This window comes from Lonchura striata, chromosome 4 (genome assembly GCF_050655825.1).
Source record: "Lonchura striata isolate lonStrDom1 chromosome 4, ASM5065582v1, whole genome shotgun sequence".
Classification (NCBI taxonomy): Eukaryota; Metazoa; Chordata; class Aves; order Passeriformes; family Estrildidae; genus Lonchura; species Lonchura striata.
Window position 1 is genome coordinate 63290852 of NC_140706.1, and position 16151 is coordinate 63307002.

General features: G+C 37.8%; 1 protein-coding gene across 17 annotated transcripts in view; it reads right to left on the reverse strand.

Annotated features, from left to right (window-relative positions):
* Positions 1 to 16151, reverse strand: part of GAB1 (GRB2 associated binding protein 1) — a 96430-nt gene that overhangs the window by 24699 nt on the left and 55580 nt on the right. For 12 of the 17 annotated variants that reach the window (XR_014954912.1, XR_014954911.1, XM_085578221.1 and 9 more), the window contains 3 exons: positions 14355 to 14649; positions 4522 to 4735; positions 1329 to 1409 (listed from right to left, as the gene is read on the reverse strand). Coding sequence is in view for 15 of the 17 variants with exons in the window: in XM_085578221.1 (XP_085434347.1) it covers positions 1329 to 1409; positions 4522 to 4735; positions 14355 to 14649 (590 nt within the window). In the remaining 2 variants the exon portion in view is untranslated. The remainder of the gene's footprint in view (positions 1 to 1328; positions 1410 to 4521; positions 4736 to 14354; positions 14650 to 16151) is intronic. The other 5 variants (XM_021526507.3, XM_021526504.3, XM_085578222.1 and 2 more) reach the window with 1 other exon arrangement.

The following is a 16151-nucleotide window of genomic DNA, read 5'->3' on the forward strand; positions in this document are numbered from 1 at the left end:
AAACAAACTAAAACTACAGGAATAAAACAAAACCACTACATTTATCTTACAAAAACATGCAGGAATATATAACCAAAGCTCAGAAAGAAACAACAGCATATTTACAATGCCAGAGCCTAAGGATTACCCATGAAATGCAAGAAACAAATGCTATCCTTTTTAAATATAGGAGGTTTTCTGGGTCTATGTGAATGATGCTTCTTTTCTGACTCCAAGCACTTGTGCAAACAGAAGGTTTTCAAAACCCATGATAGATGAGGCAGCCAGGTCTGTAATTTGCTGAGTTGTTGGCAACAGCTTACATTTCTTATTACAAGAGGGCATTTCTGATTTAATTCACATTTTTGAAAGTCATCTTTTGGAATCAACATCTTAGTCTACTGAAATAGTTTTCAAAATATGAATGGGTTGTAAGCAATTTGATTTTGCACAACTGAAAGTTTGAAGACACTCTGAAACAAAGAAAGCAGTTTATGCCAAAATGAAGTCAGAGAATTCAGCCTCAGAATTTTAACTATTTTTAGAAGTCAGCATTAACCACTGATCATAAGAACACCATATATAATTCTGAAAATGTACCGTGCATAGCTGACAGGATATTTTTTTTTTAATGACGTCTATACTTCAGGAATTACAATTTTTCCCCTTTAGTACAGCTCAATAAAAAAAATGAATTGGCTTAAATATTCCAGTAGCAAACTGTTATTATGATAAGTATTAAAGGGTTTTTACACCTCCATTTAAAATAATGACAAAGCTGGATGTAACACAATAACTCCTCACTTTATTAGCAGAGAATGACTATTATATGAATTCAGTGTTATCATATGTGTGTAATCACATATGTGCAAATTATGCTAAGTGGCCAAACTACCCCTTTCTCAGTGCTAGGACTGGCCATTTCCTTCCAGGCCCAGGAAAAAGGTTTATCAAGTGTTTTAGTCTGAGAGGTAATCACCTCATTTTTGCAAATAAAGTATTTGGGCTGGCTTGACCACTCTTTTTTTTCAGCTGATTCTTTTCCCATCTACAGGAATCAATATGACTGATTAAACAGCATATTATAAACAAAATGGCAATAAAATTGCTCTTGTGTGCCAGCAAGCTGGGACAGCAACAGCAAGCATAGAAGAAACAGGATGGACATAAAAATAAATAACATCCAGACCTCTTTTCAGAAAATGGAAGCAAAAGTGATATAGTTTTTCTGTTAAAACTCACAAAACACCATGCAGGATGAGTGTCAAACAAACAATATTTTCAGGCAAGTTAATGGCTTTGTGATTAATTTCTCACACGTGTTCCAAGAATGGCTACTGTTCACTCACTGCAGTGGAATCTTTTTACTTTCAAAGTCTTCTAATAGCAGGTATTCCTGCCCTTCTTCTGAGATAAAAGGTGATCCTTGGCTGGTTCATACACAATATAAAAGATGAGGAAGACAGCATTTATTATTTTGATACACCTATCAAATGACCCAAAACAATAAGGGATTTGGAAGTAATGTTTGGCTGCATTTTCCTATCTAGGATCCAAATACAACCTTAGAATCTCCCTAAATGCTACAGTGAAACAATACTTTTTCTTAAGTCAGCAGTGATCAGAGCATGAAACTATACTGCATGTGATAGTTACAACTGCAATTGCTGCATACAAGATATTCTCACAACAGCATGTGGTGCAGTTTGTGACACTATAATGGAACATTTAATAATTCTTTTCTAGGTCTGAAACACTAGAATTCTCAAAAATCCCAAAGAGGTGACTCAGATACATCTATGTTTCAGAGAGACCCATCTCATCCAGAAAAGAACCTCAAAGCCTTGAAATAAAATTTGGTGGTTCCCAGATTACCTGTAAAGTAACATGCAGAATCAGAACAGAAAATGTTCCTTCTGCATATTGGTAATTTTTAAGTCTAAAGGGAAAACATTTAACTAACAGTACCTGCCTGTTTAATTACAGCTATTAAGCCTTGCACTTTACACTAAGTCTCTATGAAATACACAGATAAATTGTTCCAAGCCTGGAAAATAGGAAAATGATGTAGCCATTTAATTTTCTTTCTTTGCCTCTAAGGATATGGACTGGGGTAGAGTGCACTCCTACTAATCACAGTAATGTGCTACTGAGATGCACAAAGCTCTCATTCCATAGGAAAATGTCAATGTGCTCTATGCTCTGTCTCAAATGCAGCAGTTTACCTACTTTACCAGACATAAAACATAGGTAGCCCTTTTAGGTGGTACTAAAAGTTCAGCACAACTGTTATTCTGAATTTTCAAGATCACAGCCTTTCTAATGAAAGGACACAGCTATTTAGTTACAGAAAATAAACTAAGCTCATGTAATATGCAAGTGTCAATGTCTTCAGATATTCCTACAACGCCATAATTTATTTAAACAATCTGCACACTCCCAAAGATTTTGTTCCATTCTTTCAGTTCACTAGGCATTTTATTGCCACCGGGCCTTTTGCCTTCCCCAGTACCTTCTCCCCTGTGTCATCCTTGAGAAATTTTGCAGGCTAATCATGGACTCTCTACTTTGCCCTTCTATTTTGTGGCCCCTTCTATGGTCTCCTCAGCCTCTACTTAACCCACACATCACATAACTGTGGAAGTCAGGTCAGAAAGTCAATTATACATCTCAACCTTCATAATTCCTAAAAACACCTTCAAGTTGTGGTGGTAAAACTCTGCTTTGAGCCTGTCCCTCACAGAAGCAAATCACTCAGACACATTTCTGATAGGCCAGGGTTGCTGAAATCCAAGTCAATTCCTCTGCCAAGCTGTTCTGGAAGTCATACCAAACTTAAAAGCTTTTGGCAGGAACACTGAACATTCCCCTTCAGCACTATCAGCTTTTAAACATCACTAAACACTGAAACCTTCAACACTGTGTTTCCCCTTCCCTTGCAGGAGGTTCTGGGACATTCCATGCTGCCTGTAACCTACACATTCCATACTCTGGGGGAACTGTAGGCTCATTCCCTTGTTTTATAAGGAAGACTGTAAAGGGTGGATACTTTACTACCACATAATCATCAGTAAATGGAGCAGGAAACTCCTCAGGCATAAGAGAGCAAGATAAAAAATGTCAAGGGAGCACAGAGCACATGGCACGGGTAAAACTGGTGGATTATCAAGGTGTTGATGCAGAAGGCACTGCCACTAGAAGGTATGGCCCTAAGGATGCATGTGAAATAGTTATGAAAACACTCTCAAAGGAAGCTTCCCTCAATCTTCCATATACTTGTCACTAAAATAATATGATGTTTTGTTAATTTATAATTATTATTATCACAAAAATAATATGATATTTTGATAATTTTTCTGCAAATAGCCCAGAAAATCTTATTTTAAATTACTGCAGAATAGAAGCTTGTCAGATGGATTTATAAGATTCTCCTACAGAATGTTCAAGGTCAGAAGGAACCTCTGGACATTATCTGCTCAGCTTTTCTAATACCTCTAAGCAAACCCTTCAAAATCAAGTGAGGCTCCTCAGGAGCTTGTCCAGTCAAGTTCATTTTTGGTTCTCTTAAATTTGTTTTTTTTTTTTTAAGGGGGACAGACACTCCAGTATGTCTCTGGGCAGCCTGCTCTAAGAAAGGCCACCATGATCCATTCTGGCAAACCATAGTGATATTTCCCAGGTAGCTACTATGAATATCATATCCTCCTATGCAGGAGGTGCTGTGGATTTATTTAAATTAGAAGTAGCAGCTGGAGAAATAAATAGAGATTTAATTCTGTAGAAGTCCCAAAATTTTCCTCCAAAATTTTCCTTCAAATTTCCTATTGCACACTTCTCTAGAGAACTGAATGTGTAGGCACTCTTTATTCAGTAAAAAAAATAAAGCTTATTTGAGTTTCCTTTTAAGTATCTGTTATTTGGAAAAAACTAAAATTCAGGATATGGAAACTGAGTGGTTTCAGCCTCTGCATTCTTAGTTATCATAAAATAACTGGGTTTTCTTCTTGTTTGAGAGTCTTAACCACGCTAGCAATAGTAAACAAATATCACTTGAAGATCACTGTACTCAGTGATGTGGTAACCTGGCAGGTCAGCATGTTTTCTAAACCCCTTCCATGAGAACTTTAACTGGCAAAACCAGGGAACCAAATGCCAGGAGGGAGAAGGGATAAATTCCTCCAGCTTTTTCTAGTACTAAACTGGACTAAGCACACCAGATTGTGGCTAAAGAATGGGTATTTTGCACCATGCATCACTCCAAGCTCCAACGGAATGTTTGAATTGCTCCATCACTGTGATACTTCATGTTGGCAATTGCTGTCAACACTTCTGAAGAATGCAATATAACACTGATCAAATAACTAACTATTGCAGCAAAAGGTCTATGCATGGAATGAAAAAAAGGAAAAGTTACTGGCAGCTTCCCTGTGTAGATACGTGCACCCAAATGCTCAATGTCTTGGCAATAAAAAAATGCATTCAGCACAAACACACTTGGCCTGTAATACAAATAAGTGTTATTAAGAAACAAAAGTCACTTACCTCATAGGTTCAGGTTTTTTACTTTGACAGTTTATTAGCAGTAAGTAGTCTTGAGGATCTTCTTGACCAGAGGAAGACTCCAGAGGGGGGACGTTAATAAGCCGATAAGGAGAAGGAAGGGAAGATTCTGCTTGCATGGAAGGCAGTGAAGTGTTGATGGGCAAGGGTAACTCAGCAGATGGTTGTAAAGAACTAACTGGTGGCTTCACAGCATCTGCAAACACAGAAGTAAAGATTTCTTTATACAGTGAGAAATAGTTCTTCAACATTAAGAAAATTCTTAACAGAGGATAGAAAAAATCTCAGGTTTTAGTTCAAATTTGTGAAATTGGACATGAGAACATCTGGATGTTAACATTTGTTTCAGGGTATTTACATTTACATATCAATCTTTCTTTTCAAACTGCAATTAACTTCTGAAGTAAGCCTTTGAAACAGAGGTTCTGCCTTATTTAAAGACTTATTTAACCTGCTTTCTGGCCACAGAAAGAACAAAGATGTTGACAGCTGTGGTAATACAGCTAAAAACATAAATCTGTTGTTTTAATCAAAAGCAGGCAGAAGTCCATAAGTTGTTACTTGAACATGGCAGCCTGAATCTTTTTTCCTTTTTGACCAAGGTCACTTCAAGGTTTGAGATTAGTCACCAGGCCAAGACCTGGCCACTCTCAATATCTGGAAATCAATAGGAAAACTGCTGCTTTGGCAATGGAAGATTCTTTACAACTACAAAAATAATGCAAAGGTACAACAAGTAACATGTTCCAATAAGCCCCCTGATTACATACCCTAATTTTTTTATTGTTGTGCAAGAAATGAAGCAGTTGTGGTTTGGTTTGGTTTTGGTTTCCTTTTCTTGTTTTGTTTTGGCTTAGTTTGGATTTCTTTTGGGGTGGGGGGAGGTGTTGCAGTGTGGTTTTCTTTTTTTAAAAACAACCTTATCTCTAGAACACTTATCCACTTCCTATCCACAAATATACTAAAGTTACTTCTTTTTTCCATCCAAATACATATATCCAGACTATTAAATTATCTGGGAGACTAGAAAATACTGACATCATCAAACATTAAACAATCATTTGGCTATTTCATTGTTTTAATAACACATTGACTAAGAACAACATAATTAAGCATACTATTTCCCAGTTATCAAGGCTCGCTTGCAACTCATTGTACATTCCAAATTGCACATCCCAAGAATGGATGCTGATTATTAGCATTGTTTAAATGAACATATTATTATCCAATGCTCCTGCTCCTGTCAGCCTTACAGGCCAGCTATGTACTACACAGTAGCTTCATTCAGCACTATCCTAGGAAAAAACAGATGAGCAGCCCAGAACACAGCCCTCCTGCTTCCAGTTCTGTGTACACCAAGTTCAAGTGATCTAGACATGGAAATAGAAATAGCAGTACTTGCTTTGAACTCCCATGGCACCTAAACAGGCTCAGAAATTAAATTCCACCACGCCCATGTAGTTGAAAGAAGTCTAGGTGTATGAAAATTCCTCAACTCAACCTACCTGAAAAGGTAGGATAACCTAAAAAAGGTTCTTATGAAGGGTTGGGGCTGACCTATTCATCAAACTAGTTAGAAGAAGAAAGGAAATAAACAGACTGTATTGAGGGATCACACACATAAAAATAAATTGATGCAGCCAGATAAATAACAGTATAGAGATGTTTATAATTAATAAAATCTTTATACATTTACATTTCTTGAAACACATATTCCTAAACCACATCCTATGGCTTAGAAAAATGGGGGGAAAAAAGGTAAAATTCATTACATTGTTACCTGAAAACTGTTAAATAAAAAAAAAAACTTAAAATAGCCAATGTTTACTTAAATATCCTTGTCTTTATAATTCCTATGCACTTCCTATTTATTTGTATATTAGAGTAATTTTTTTTCCCTTTCAAATACAAAAGCACTCGGATGCAAAAGCTACTAAAGAAGTAGTTTATTTTCTACATGCTTAAATATAAAACATGAACAATTTTCTATCATTTAAGAAATTTAAGATCTTGAAGGAGCCTCTTTGAGGCACCTACTAATGTTTCTTGAGTCCCCTAATGCAGGGGTACAACAGCAAGAACAGAGAAGTGCCTGAATGGACCTACCAGGAATGTACTTTTTGTACTTTGGAAAAGTGGCAGTGTGAGAAAGGACAAACAGCTCCCTGTCCTGCCCCCTGCAGAACTGAAGAATACAAGCAGATGTATGCCCCAGGAAGTGTGGGAAAGAAAAGTTTCCTGCCAAATACATCATCTTTTGACCACACTTAAAGATGAGATCCTCAAGAGCTTTCCTGTGCCACAGTGTCCACGCCATTCCTGGGCCTGGCGATGCAAAAGCTTCATGTCATTGTAACTACTCGGTGCCAAGTTCATAGGAGGGGAAAAAAAAAAAAAGCCATCAAGCAGGATATCCTTGGGGCTTCCAGGGAAGATGGGTGTGTCAGTCAGCCCTCCTGCAGTCAGGAGAGCCCAACGTGTACCCAGTAAGATGTCTCTGTGACCTGATGTAATTAAACAGACCATGCACTAGCATTCCCAGGAAAAGTAGCAAATCTCAAGGGTAACTTTCCAGGGAAAAATAAAATCAAGAATTTTGAAAGAGGGCAATGTATCCACAAAGTCTGATGTACTGCTCCAGCTCCTGGGGCATCCAAGAAGAAGGCTGCTTCCAGAGCCTCTGCTGACTTACCCTCTGACATGCTGTTCTCTGAATTTCTCCTATTTCTTTGAATGCCTTTGTATTTTTGACCTTTACTACCATTCTGTGGCAGTGAGGTCCACACCTTATTACACGTGATATGAAAGCCCACTTCCTTTTAAACCTGCTGCCTGATAGCTTCACTTGATATATTTCAGCTCTCATCTTCAAAGAAACTGTGAACAATTGCGCCCTATTCATAATTCCCATTCCCAACTTTACACAAGTTTATTCTAGTTTTTACTGAGTTGGTACTGCTTAACTTTTCCTGGTGCAGAAGCCATTTCATTGCACATCTGGTTTCCCTTTACCCTCACTTTTCCTAGCCCTGATACTTTTTCTTTCCTGAGAAGAGAAACTAACTATTGCACACAAAGCACCCAAAAAAGTCTGGGACACACTGATTTACAAACACATAACAGTGATTAATTCTGTTCCTTTCCTAACCTTTCCCCTCCAATTCTTATTGAATATTCAAGGTGACGCTATCCAGCTGTATGGAAGCTTTATGATCTGTTCTCTGACCAAGGATTTGGAGCCCATTAATGTTAATGGATTGTTAGGGACACTTTCCTTCTGATGAGTTGTCTCATTTATTTTGACACAGATAATGCTTGATAAAATCCCTGATCCTCCCACAGATCTGTGTGGGGTTTGTTTGAGATTGGTGTTCATGTGGTTTGGTTGAGGTTTGTTTGGTTTGGTTTTTTCAGCATATAGAGCATTAACTATTAAAATACCAACTTTCTGATCTGAATTGCATCCTCATACAGGCATTTTGTATATGTTAAATAATGTGGGCTAATGCCAGATTGAAAAATCTACTGAATTTGGTCTAAAGAACTTCAGATCTGCTTTATGCATTGATGCCATTTCAAATTTGACTACAGGGGAAGAAGTAATGTTAATCACTGAGCAAATGAAGGCTCATTGCCTATCTGAACCCTCTCAAATATTCTCTTCAGCCAAGTACTCCTGAAGCTGATATGAAGGAAAGTTGCTCTCCCAGGAGCCATTTAGGATTTCAAAGAGTACAATCATTAACTTGCTCCACTTTGGACTAGCAGATTTTTAGGGAAGGGGTCATCTGCACACCAAAGAGTGTTGTAAGTAATTTGGTTTGTTCCCAGAGCTTGGACACTCAGACTGCTTTGAAATAACTGGGAGCTGGAAAAACAGCCAGAAAATTTAACATGCAAATGAGTCTAACAAGAATCCTATTTTGTTTTAATAATTCCCGCATTCAGTACAGCTAGAACAATCAGCTTTCTCAAAACAGGGCAAGAGGTTTATCTTTTCTCAGTTGGCTTGTTATGAATAGTTATAGGCTTCATTTTCACTAAAATTTATACTTTTTTCTTTGTAACTATTTTCATATCTTGTAAAATTTATGATGTAAAAAGAGCATTTTCTGAACAAGAATAATAAAATATTTCACTTTCTTCCTTCTTAAATATATAAAGCTACTTTATTCCTCAAGTTCCTACATATCTGTGCTTTGTGTACAACCTAGAAAATCTGAGTGTGGGAGTTTCTATTTAGGATTGGGTTTATGTTGTGGTGTTTGTTTGTTTTTTAATGAAAGCAAAAATTAAATTGTCTTCTACGCTATGAAGTACAGTCTCAATATTCTAGTTATGCAAAAACTTGAAATGTTCTCATAGTGAACAAAACACAGAGGCCTCATTACAGCATGCATTTCTTTAAATGTCAAAATTGCCATCAAAGTAAGATAATGCTTTCTTTGCACATTGTAGGTAGAAATATGAAAACAGAAATGGGATTTTTCCATTGCAACAGTGAATCAGCTACAGATGTGCAATGGCATGATTCTTCTATGCTTCTGAGATGTTTCATTCCATCAACTTACTACAATGCATGTGTTATTAAAATAACCAGTGGTCAACAAAATATCAGAGCAATAACCTTGCCCAAAATTTCAGACACAATAGTAAGAGCCATAATTTAAAAAAACCCACCAAATAAACACCTCATAACTACACCTGAAGCCTTAAAAGAACTTTGTTTGAGAGATCCTGGAATCAAAGGGCCACACATGCACACACGGAGCACAAGCACATGTATACTGGTGGGTACTTGTGCTATTCACACATTAGAATAGATGAGATACATCTCAATAGATGAGAGCCAGATCCAGCCCAGAAGGGACACAGACACATGAGCATGGATTTGGGATTTGGCATTAAGTGATCAGCTCGGCATCAATATGAAATCTATGCAGTAAAGCTCCATACTGAACCTTTCTGCTACAGCTAGAGAAAGTCCTTTAAAATGCTCTAATAAAAACTTCCTATGCATTTCATAGGTTTCTTTTCTTAGTTTAATATAATCTCACAGTATCTCTCTCCTTCTGAAGATAAACATGATACCCTCTTTAAGGAATGAAGAATTCAGCTTCACACATTATGCCTCCTGCATCTGAACCAGAAACACAACCAACTGCTCCAGGTTCCATCACATGCTGAAGTTTTCATCTTTCAGAGCTAACATCTAAAATTTAGTTCTTGCTATCTGCAGGTCATGTGTAATTTTAAGCTGTAGTTTTCACTACCCATTTAAAATTTGAAAATCTCAAAAGCATTTGCACGTGGAATTGACACCCCCTCTCCACCTGCAACTTTGTTTTGAAGCCTATTCATTTAAAAGGAGAAATAAGGAAACATCTGTAGCCTGTTTTGCCCATCTTGAGATGGCACATAGGCTGGGTGACACAGGAAATATAATCAGGGAGTCGTGTTATAGACTAACTTCTGTAGGTGCTTACTCAAAATAAGCAACTAAAAAAGTCTTCATAAAACAGATGCCTTTGTGCCATTATTCCTTCTGCACCTTCTGCCTCACGTCTGTGACAACAGACCCATGACCCTTCTCTGGGGGATTTTTCTCCTAATGCTTAACTTGGTTCTTTTGTTATTTTTTACTGCGCTCCAGGTCATCAGTCACTCATCATTCTGGCACGTCACCTTTGAGCCAACAATTCTTTCTAGCTAATCATATCTGAGAGATAGAAAAATGCCTCAACTCTTCATTAAGTACATCATCTCCATAGAGCAAATTTGTTGCAATTTTTTTTAAGCTTATTACTTTGTCCTTGCACTTCCCTTTATGCTCTTTCAGAGCCTCCCTTCCTTCATCTAGAAGCTCAGCTATTTCTCCTCACTTTTGAGCCCTTTAATGACCAAGGTCTTGAATATTAAAATATTGAACATATCAAAATTGCCGCTATTGGGATGGCAATTTTGCTTTGCCACGTGTGCTAGGCTCTGTCATGAACTTGTTAAAGCTGTCAAAGAAGAATGTTTTTTATTTCTTACAGGCAGACCCTTCATGCAGGAAGGGCACCCTAAATACCTCCAGCACCCACTATTTATTTATCAAAGACAAGGAGTCAGGATGGGAAGGTGAAGTTATGTTCATCCTGTCAGTCTCTGATATTGCACTGAAGCTGTGCTCAACTTGCAGTGCATGGATTATCAGAACATCATTTTAAAAAAGCAAATATAAAATTTTATTGTTCCAAAGGCAAAAAGGTATGAAGACATATACCAGATAGCTGCAGCCTGAAAAGAAACTTTGAAAGCATCATGTGTGAAACAAGCTGCAGCTTCTTCAATGCATGGTCCTTAAGATGACAGAAACTTTTTTCACATTTTATTATTTATGTAAATGTAATTGTAGATTTCAATGTCTTGTTCTTCCCTTTTTTTGTCTTCTCTACCTTGTTATTTCTTCTGGTTTATTTTGCTGCTGCTATCTTTATTCAAATGAATACATGCAAGTAACACCTTTGCATTTAGTAAGATCATTTCCTCCTTTCCCTGCTCTGCCAAGAACACAATTCACTAAATTACAGAAACATGGAGCTGGATCACATAAAAAACATTAATCACAGATGCCTTCTAGGGAAGGACTGTGCTTAGATATCCTTCAAAGGGTTTTCTTTATTGTTACATCACTCATTGAGAGAAAAACAAGTTCTCTCCTCAGGTAAGAGAGGATCCATGTCCTGCTTATCCCAGCTGTTTTTTTGAAGTCAGTTCTTCCCTCAGTATTTTCTTCTCAGGGAAAAAAAAAATCCTTCAACCTTTCTTCGTATCAATTACTTAAAAAAACCCAAACATTTCCTCCATTTTTACCTTTCTTTAAGCATTTACCCTCACCCTGCTGAAAGTATTTCAGAGGATGTCTCCACAGCAGAAGGCACAAAATAGCCATTACCAACCAGGTCCATTCAGTCTCTCCATTACAATTGTCTCTCAGTACAGTTCAAAGTGAAACACTAGTGCTGCATTTTTGCCTTATAGTTCCATTTTAATCTCTAGATGAACTTTTATATCATGATCTTTCAGAGAAAACATGAATACTAAAAGCACAGTATGAAACCCAGTGGCAAACCCAAACCCAATGCTCATGCATTGGTGCCCCTCAACTTTGCACATGTGTTTTAAACAGAAAGATGCTACAGAAAGGAATGTTTTATAGCTTCCATTTGAAAACAAGAAGCATTAGCTGAAGATAACATAAAAACTACACAGAATTTTACTTTTAAAAGTAAAATAATTATTTACCTTATTTAAAATAAAAATTCCTTCCTGTTTCTGTCTTGTTTAATTTTAAAATACCTAAATTGCTGAGAAACCTTTCTTAAAAGAAAGTCCCTATAAAAAGCCAAATATTGCATATATTTGTAATTCTCATGCAATCATTACAGATTACACCAGACTATGATGCAACCAGAAATGTGAACAGTCAATGCTTGTAAATATGATTGAAGAACATAAATTATCTACTTTGTCCAAATACAAATGTAACATTGCAGATCTCCACAATGTAGAGATTTCACATGCATAAATCAGTTTCTAGTTGGAAGGTCAAAACAAAGCATTAGGTAAAAATGAGTACTCAAAATAATTTCTAATGAAAAATAGACCAAAGTTTACATTACAGGAATCGCTGAGTCTCTGCTATGTATGAAAGGAGCAGCTCACAGTTACTCTGAGCATTATTTTTCTGGTCTGTCTACAGTTACAAGCAACTCTTTCTCCCTCTTTCATCTCAACACCAAAACAACAACTCCCTAATTGTTTTCTAATAGCACTAGCCACTGCTGTCTTGCAAATATTTTCTTTATAAATCCAAGGAAACAAGTTCCTGGATTTCCAAATGAACCCCAGAAGGAGCAACAGGGCAATGGTGTTCCTAGTTCTTGATTGAGCAATGGATGCCAAAGAGGACACTCACAACAGCCCTTAATTAGTCTGCCAAGAGACATTTTTTCCAGCCTCAAAGAAAACTATCTTCTGCTTCCACAGGTAATAGATTGGTTATGCCGCATACTCCTTTTGTTTAGCTCCAAATTAAAATAATAGTGTGTTTTTACTATCTGAACTTCACCTGTCCTTTAACTTTTCAAAATAAGCTGCAGGTGAACACATATTTTTTTAAAGTACATTTACGACCTGCTCTTCCATTGGCAGGAAGATTCATCTTAGAAAAAGAAGAACTTGTCAATAAACACTCAGCAACTGATTTTCCCACTTTCCTTTTTTTAATTCTTCCTCAATGCACTGCAAGGCATCACTAAACTGATAAAATAGACAGTACTATCAACTCTCAGGCATGTGAAGTAAAGGTGTTGGAATAATTCAGCTAAAGCTAAAATGCCAAAGATGAAACATGCAATGAGAGTACATTGGGGAGAAGTTATTGATACAATTGACTGAAGCAAAAACTCAGTTTGTGAGGGCATAGTTACTATCTCCACATACACAACAGGTTTCATCTTTAGTTCAGTGACAGAAAACTCAGGCTAACAATACACCAGCTCTCAGATGAAAGGTCTGATGGTTTTGAGGGGACCCCATCTCTCTGTTCCGTGCAATGGACACGTATTCCTTTGTGCTCTGCCAAAGAGCTGCCAGGTGAACACATTTCCTCCTTAGATCCCAGATTTCTAGTTTATCCCCAGAACCAGCACTTCTGCCCATAGCTGGTGCATTGCCCCCTGCCCACACCTCTCTGGAATGCAGGAATGCCTGGCAGGCTGAGCACTGAATCCCATGGCAGTTGCTCCCTGAGATGTGCTGAGGGTCCTGGGTATGCTCAGGATGCCACAAAAACACGCTGGAACTGTCAAAAGAAGCAAACTTCCCTGAATTTGCCATTAGAGCAGCAATTCATAGATGAAATTTTCATAACAAAGTTCTAGTTCAAAACTGCAATAAGGAGAAAGAAAAGGGCTCCTTCTTCATAACACAACAGTATTTTCCAGTCACTTTGAAGATTTGGCTGGAGCAAAGTGATGCAAGTCCCTTTTTCTCCCTCACCTCCCTCAATCCACAATCCTACAAAAAGCAGGAATTTAATTCTAGCCCCTTCAGTCAGGCATGCCTTGTGTATAACCTTCTTACCACTCCTATTTAATCTTTTCTTGGAACTGTGCACCCAGCTACAGCAAGTCATGTAACCCACTAATCTCCAAAAGGAATGCAGGAATACAAGTAAATAAAAAAGAATGGATTCAGGACAAGCAATGGCCACGAGGTATTTCCAAGGAATTAAACACACCATCATGCTTCCTACAAGCTGCCTTCATAGACTATCTATTTTGGTAGGATTTGAGTTGGATAGTGCAAAGCTACAGGTTATTTTTTGTTTGTTTTAGCTGATGGGGGTGGATTTCTTTCCCCCCAAGTCTCAAAGCAGAGGGAGAAATGGTAATATTAGAAACCTGACATTTTGCACTCATTCCTGCTTGTATAACCATATGTTTTTATACCAAATGGGACTCCTTTGGTGATTATGAAGATTTACTGCTGTACACGATTGTACTTTGAGATTTTTCTTGCACTCCCAAGACTTAACATCACACAGAATGGAAGAGCGTCATCCAAGTTCTACGGCATACTTAATTTGTAACAAATTCTGAATATCTCCCTCTGTTCTGCTTACTTTTTTTGAGGATAACAAGGAAGTTTCAATGCCAATACACACAAGTTTTAAAACATATGCCAGCTAAAGATAGTCATCTGATCTTTGAAATGTTCCTCACACATAGGCACTGCACTTTCTCAGAAAAAGTAACAGAACTTACCCTCATCTGTAGGGTTGAACCCACAGATATCACAGATACATCGAACCCACTTATTCATCTCCTCCTCGCTGTCCGCTACCAAATAGAAAACTCGGTCTATAGTGTTGATATCAAAAATATAGCTGTTTTCAAACTCCTTTTTGTTGAACGTTAATCCAGCATCCACTTGTTGGCACAGATTTAAGTCAATAATACGGATAGGCTTCTTGGCATGGTCATTTTTGTAGTATTCTAATACATCTGGATCCCCCGTTAAGCGGCCGCTCCGAAGCACAAACCACCTTCTCTTCCATGCCTGGAAATTGGGGAGAAGAAAAAAGGAAGAAAAATTAGAAGAAAGAAATCACACTTTACGACCTTTTATGTGTGACTCCAGCCTGGGTTGAACCAAGTACTAATAAATAGTTCAATTATTATACTAAGAGATTACACACCAAATACCCACATTTAACACTATTTAGGTATTGTTAAAGCAGTGGACTTGAGGATTACTGAATTTGTATTTTAAATTTTATATCCTGGCTTTGTTTGTAACAAGTGCATATATAAATTAAATCACTGTTTACAAAATGAGAAAGCATGAATACACTAAAGAAAAAAGTGGGGTGGGGATCAGGAAAGGGGCAAAAAAGCACACAAAAAGGGCTTCTGAAGGAAGCTGTCATAGGCATGAGAAAGACAAAATGAAATACATCTTTATGTGTTCTATGATGTTTTGTTTACAGTATCTGTTATTTCAGGCTGATGCACTTTAACTGAATTTTTCACTGATACTCAGCGATAGTGACCTGCATTTAAGGAACAGACACTGTACATGCACCTCGATGCCAGCAGAACTCTGCACTCAGAACCTCATCATATTTCTACATTAGTACTTCCTACAGAAAAAGAGCAACATTATTATTTTTTGAAACTGTTAGAGAGATGGGGATGGAGAGAATGACCAAATGTTGTACTTTTACCACATAAGCCCAGTCTTTGGGGAAGATACAGAACGAATCAATTTGATAGTCTGACACTGTGCCTATTATAACAGCCCTCCTGATGCTGCAGAAAGAAGCTGGTCTAAGAGAAAAGCAAATGCAAAATGTTGCATTCTCTAACTAATCCTTAGCTGCCTTTCATCCCATGGGCCTCTATCACCTGCCATAATTCTCATCAAAGACCTTAACTAAAACTACACAACCAAGCTCAGCATACAGCTGTCCTGCTGCTTCCAACAGCATCATCATTGCCTCACTTGGCTGCACTTTTGTTCCTCAGCTCTACCAGCAATACTATGCTAGCAGCTTCTTTTCATACCCCAGTGCCAGGATAATTTGGCATAGCAGAAGAAACCAGACAAACTGCCATTGCTCACTAGGAGAGCTGCACAGAGAAGTCTGAAAGCAGAGCCCAGATCCAGTGGAGAGCCACCCGTGTTCTTACATTTTTCAGCAAAGTTGGAGACCAAGGTAAATCAGTGCAGTGGCCAAGAACTGCATTACACCACAGACTCACACCATGCCCCAAGTCACCCCACTGTAAACTTCTTAAGGATATTCAAACAAGGTTGTCAGCAAGTCCTTTGAAAGATTAAAAAAAAAAAAAAACAAAAAAAACAGGAAAAAAACCAGCCCTGGCTGTGAGCTAACCAAGGAAAGGAACAGAATCAGAAAGGATGGTCCCAGAAGGCATCAAGATATGTGATGTCCTTTAAACACTGGGACATCAGCTCCGAAAACAAGCGTTTCTCACTGTGTATTAGGGAAAGATTCAGGGCCATTTTTGTGAGGCACAAAAGTGCATTCATTTGGT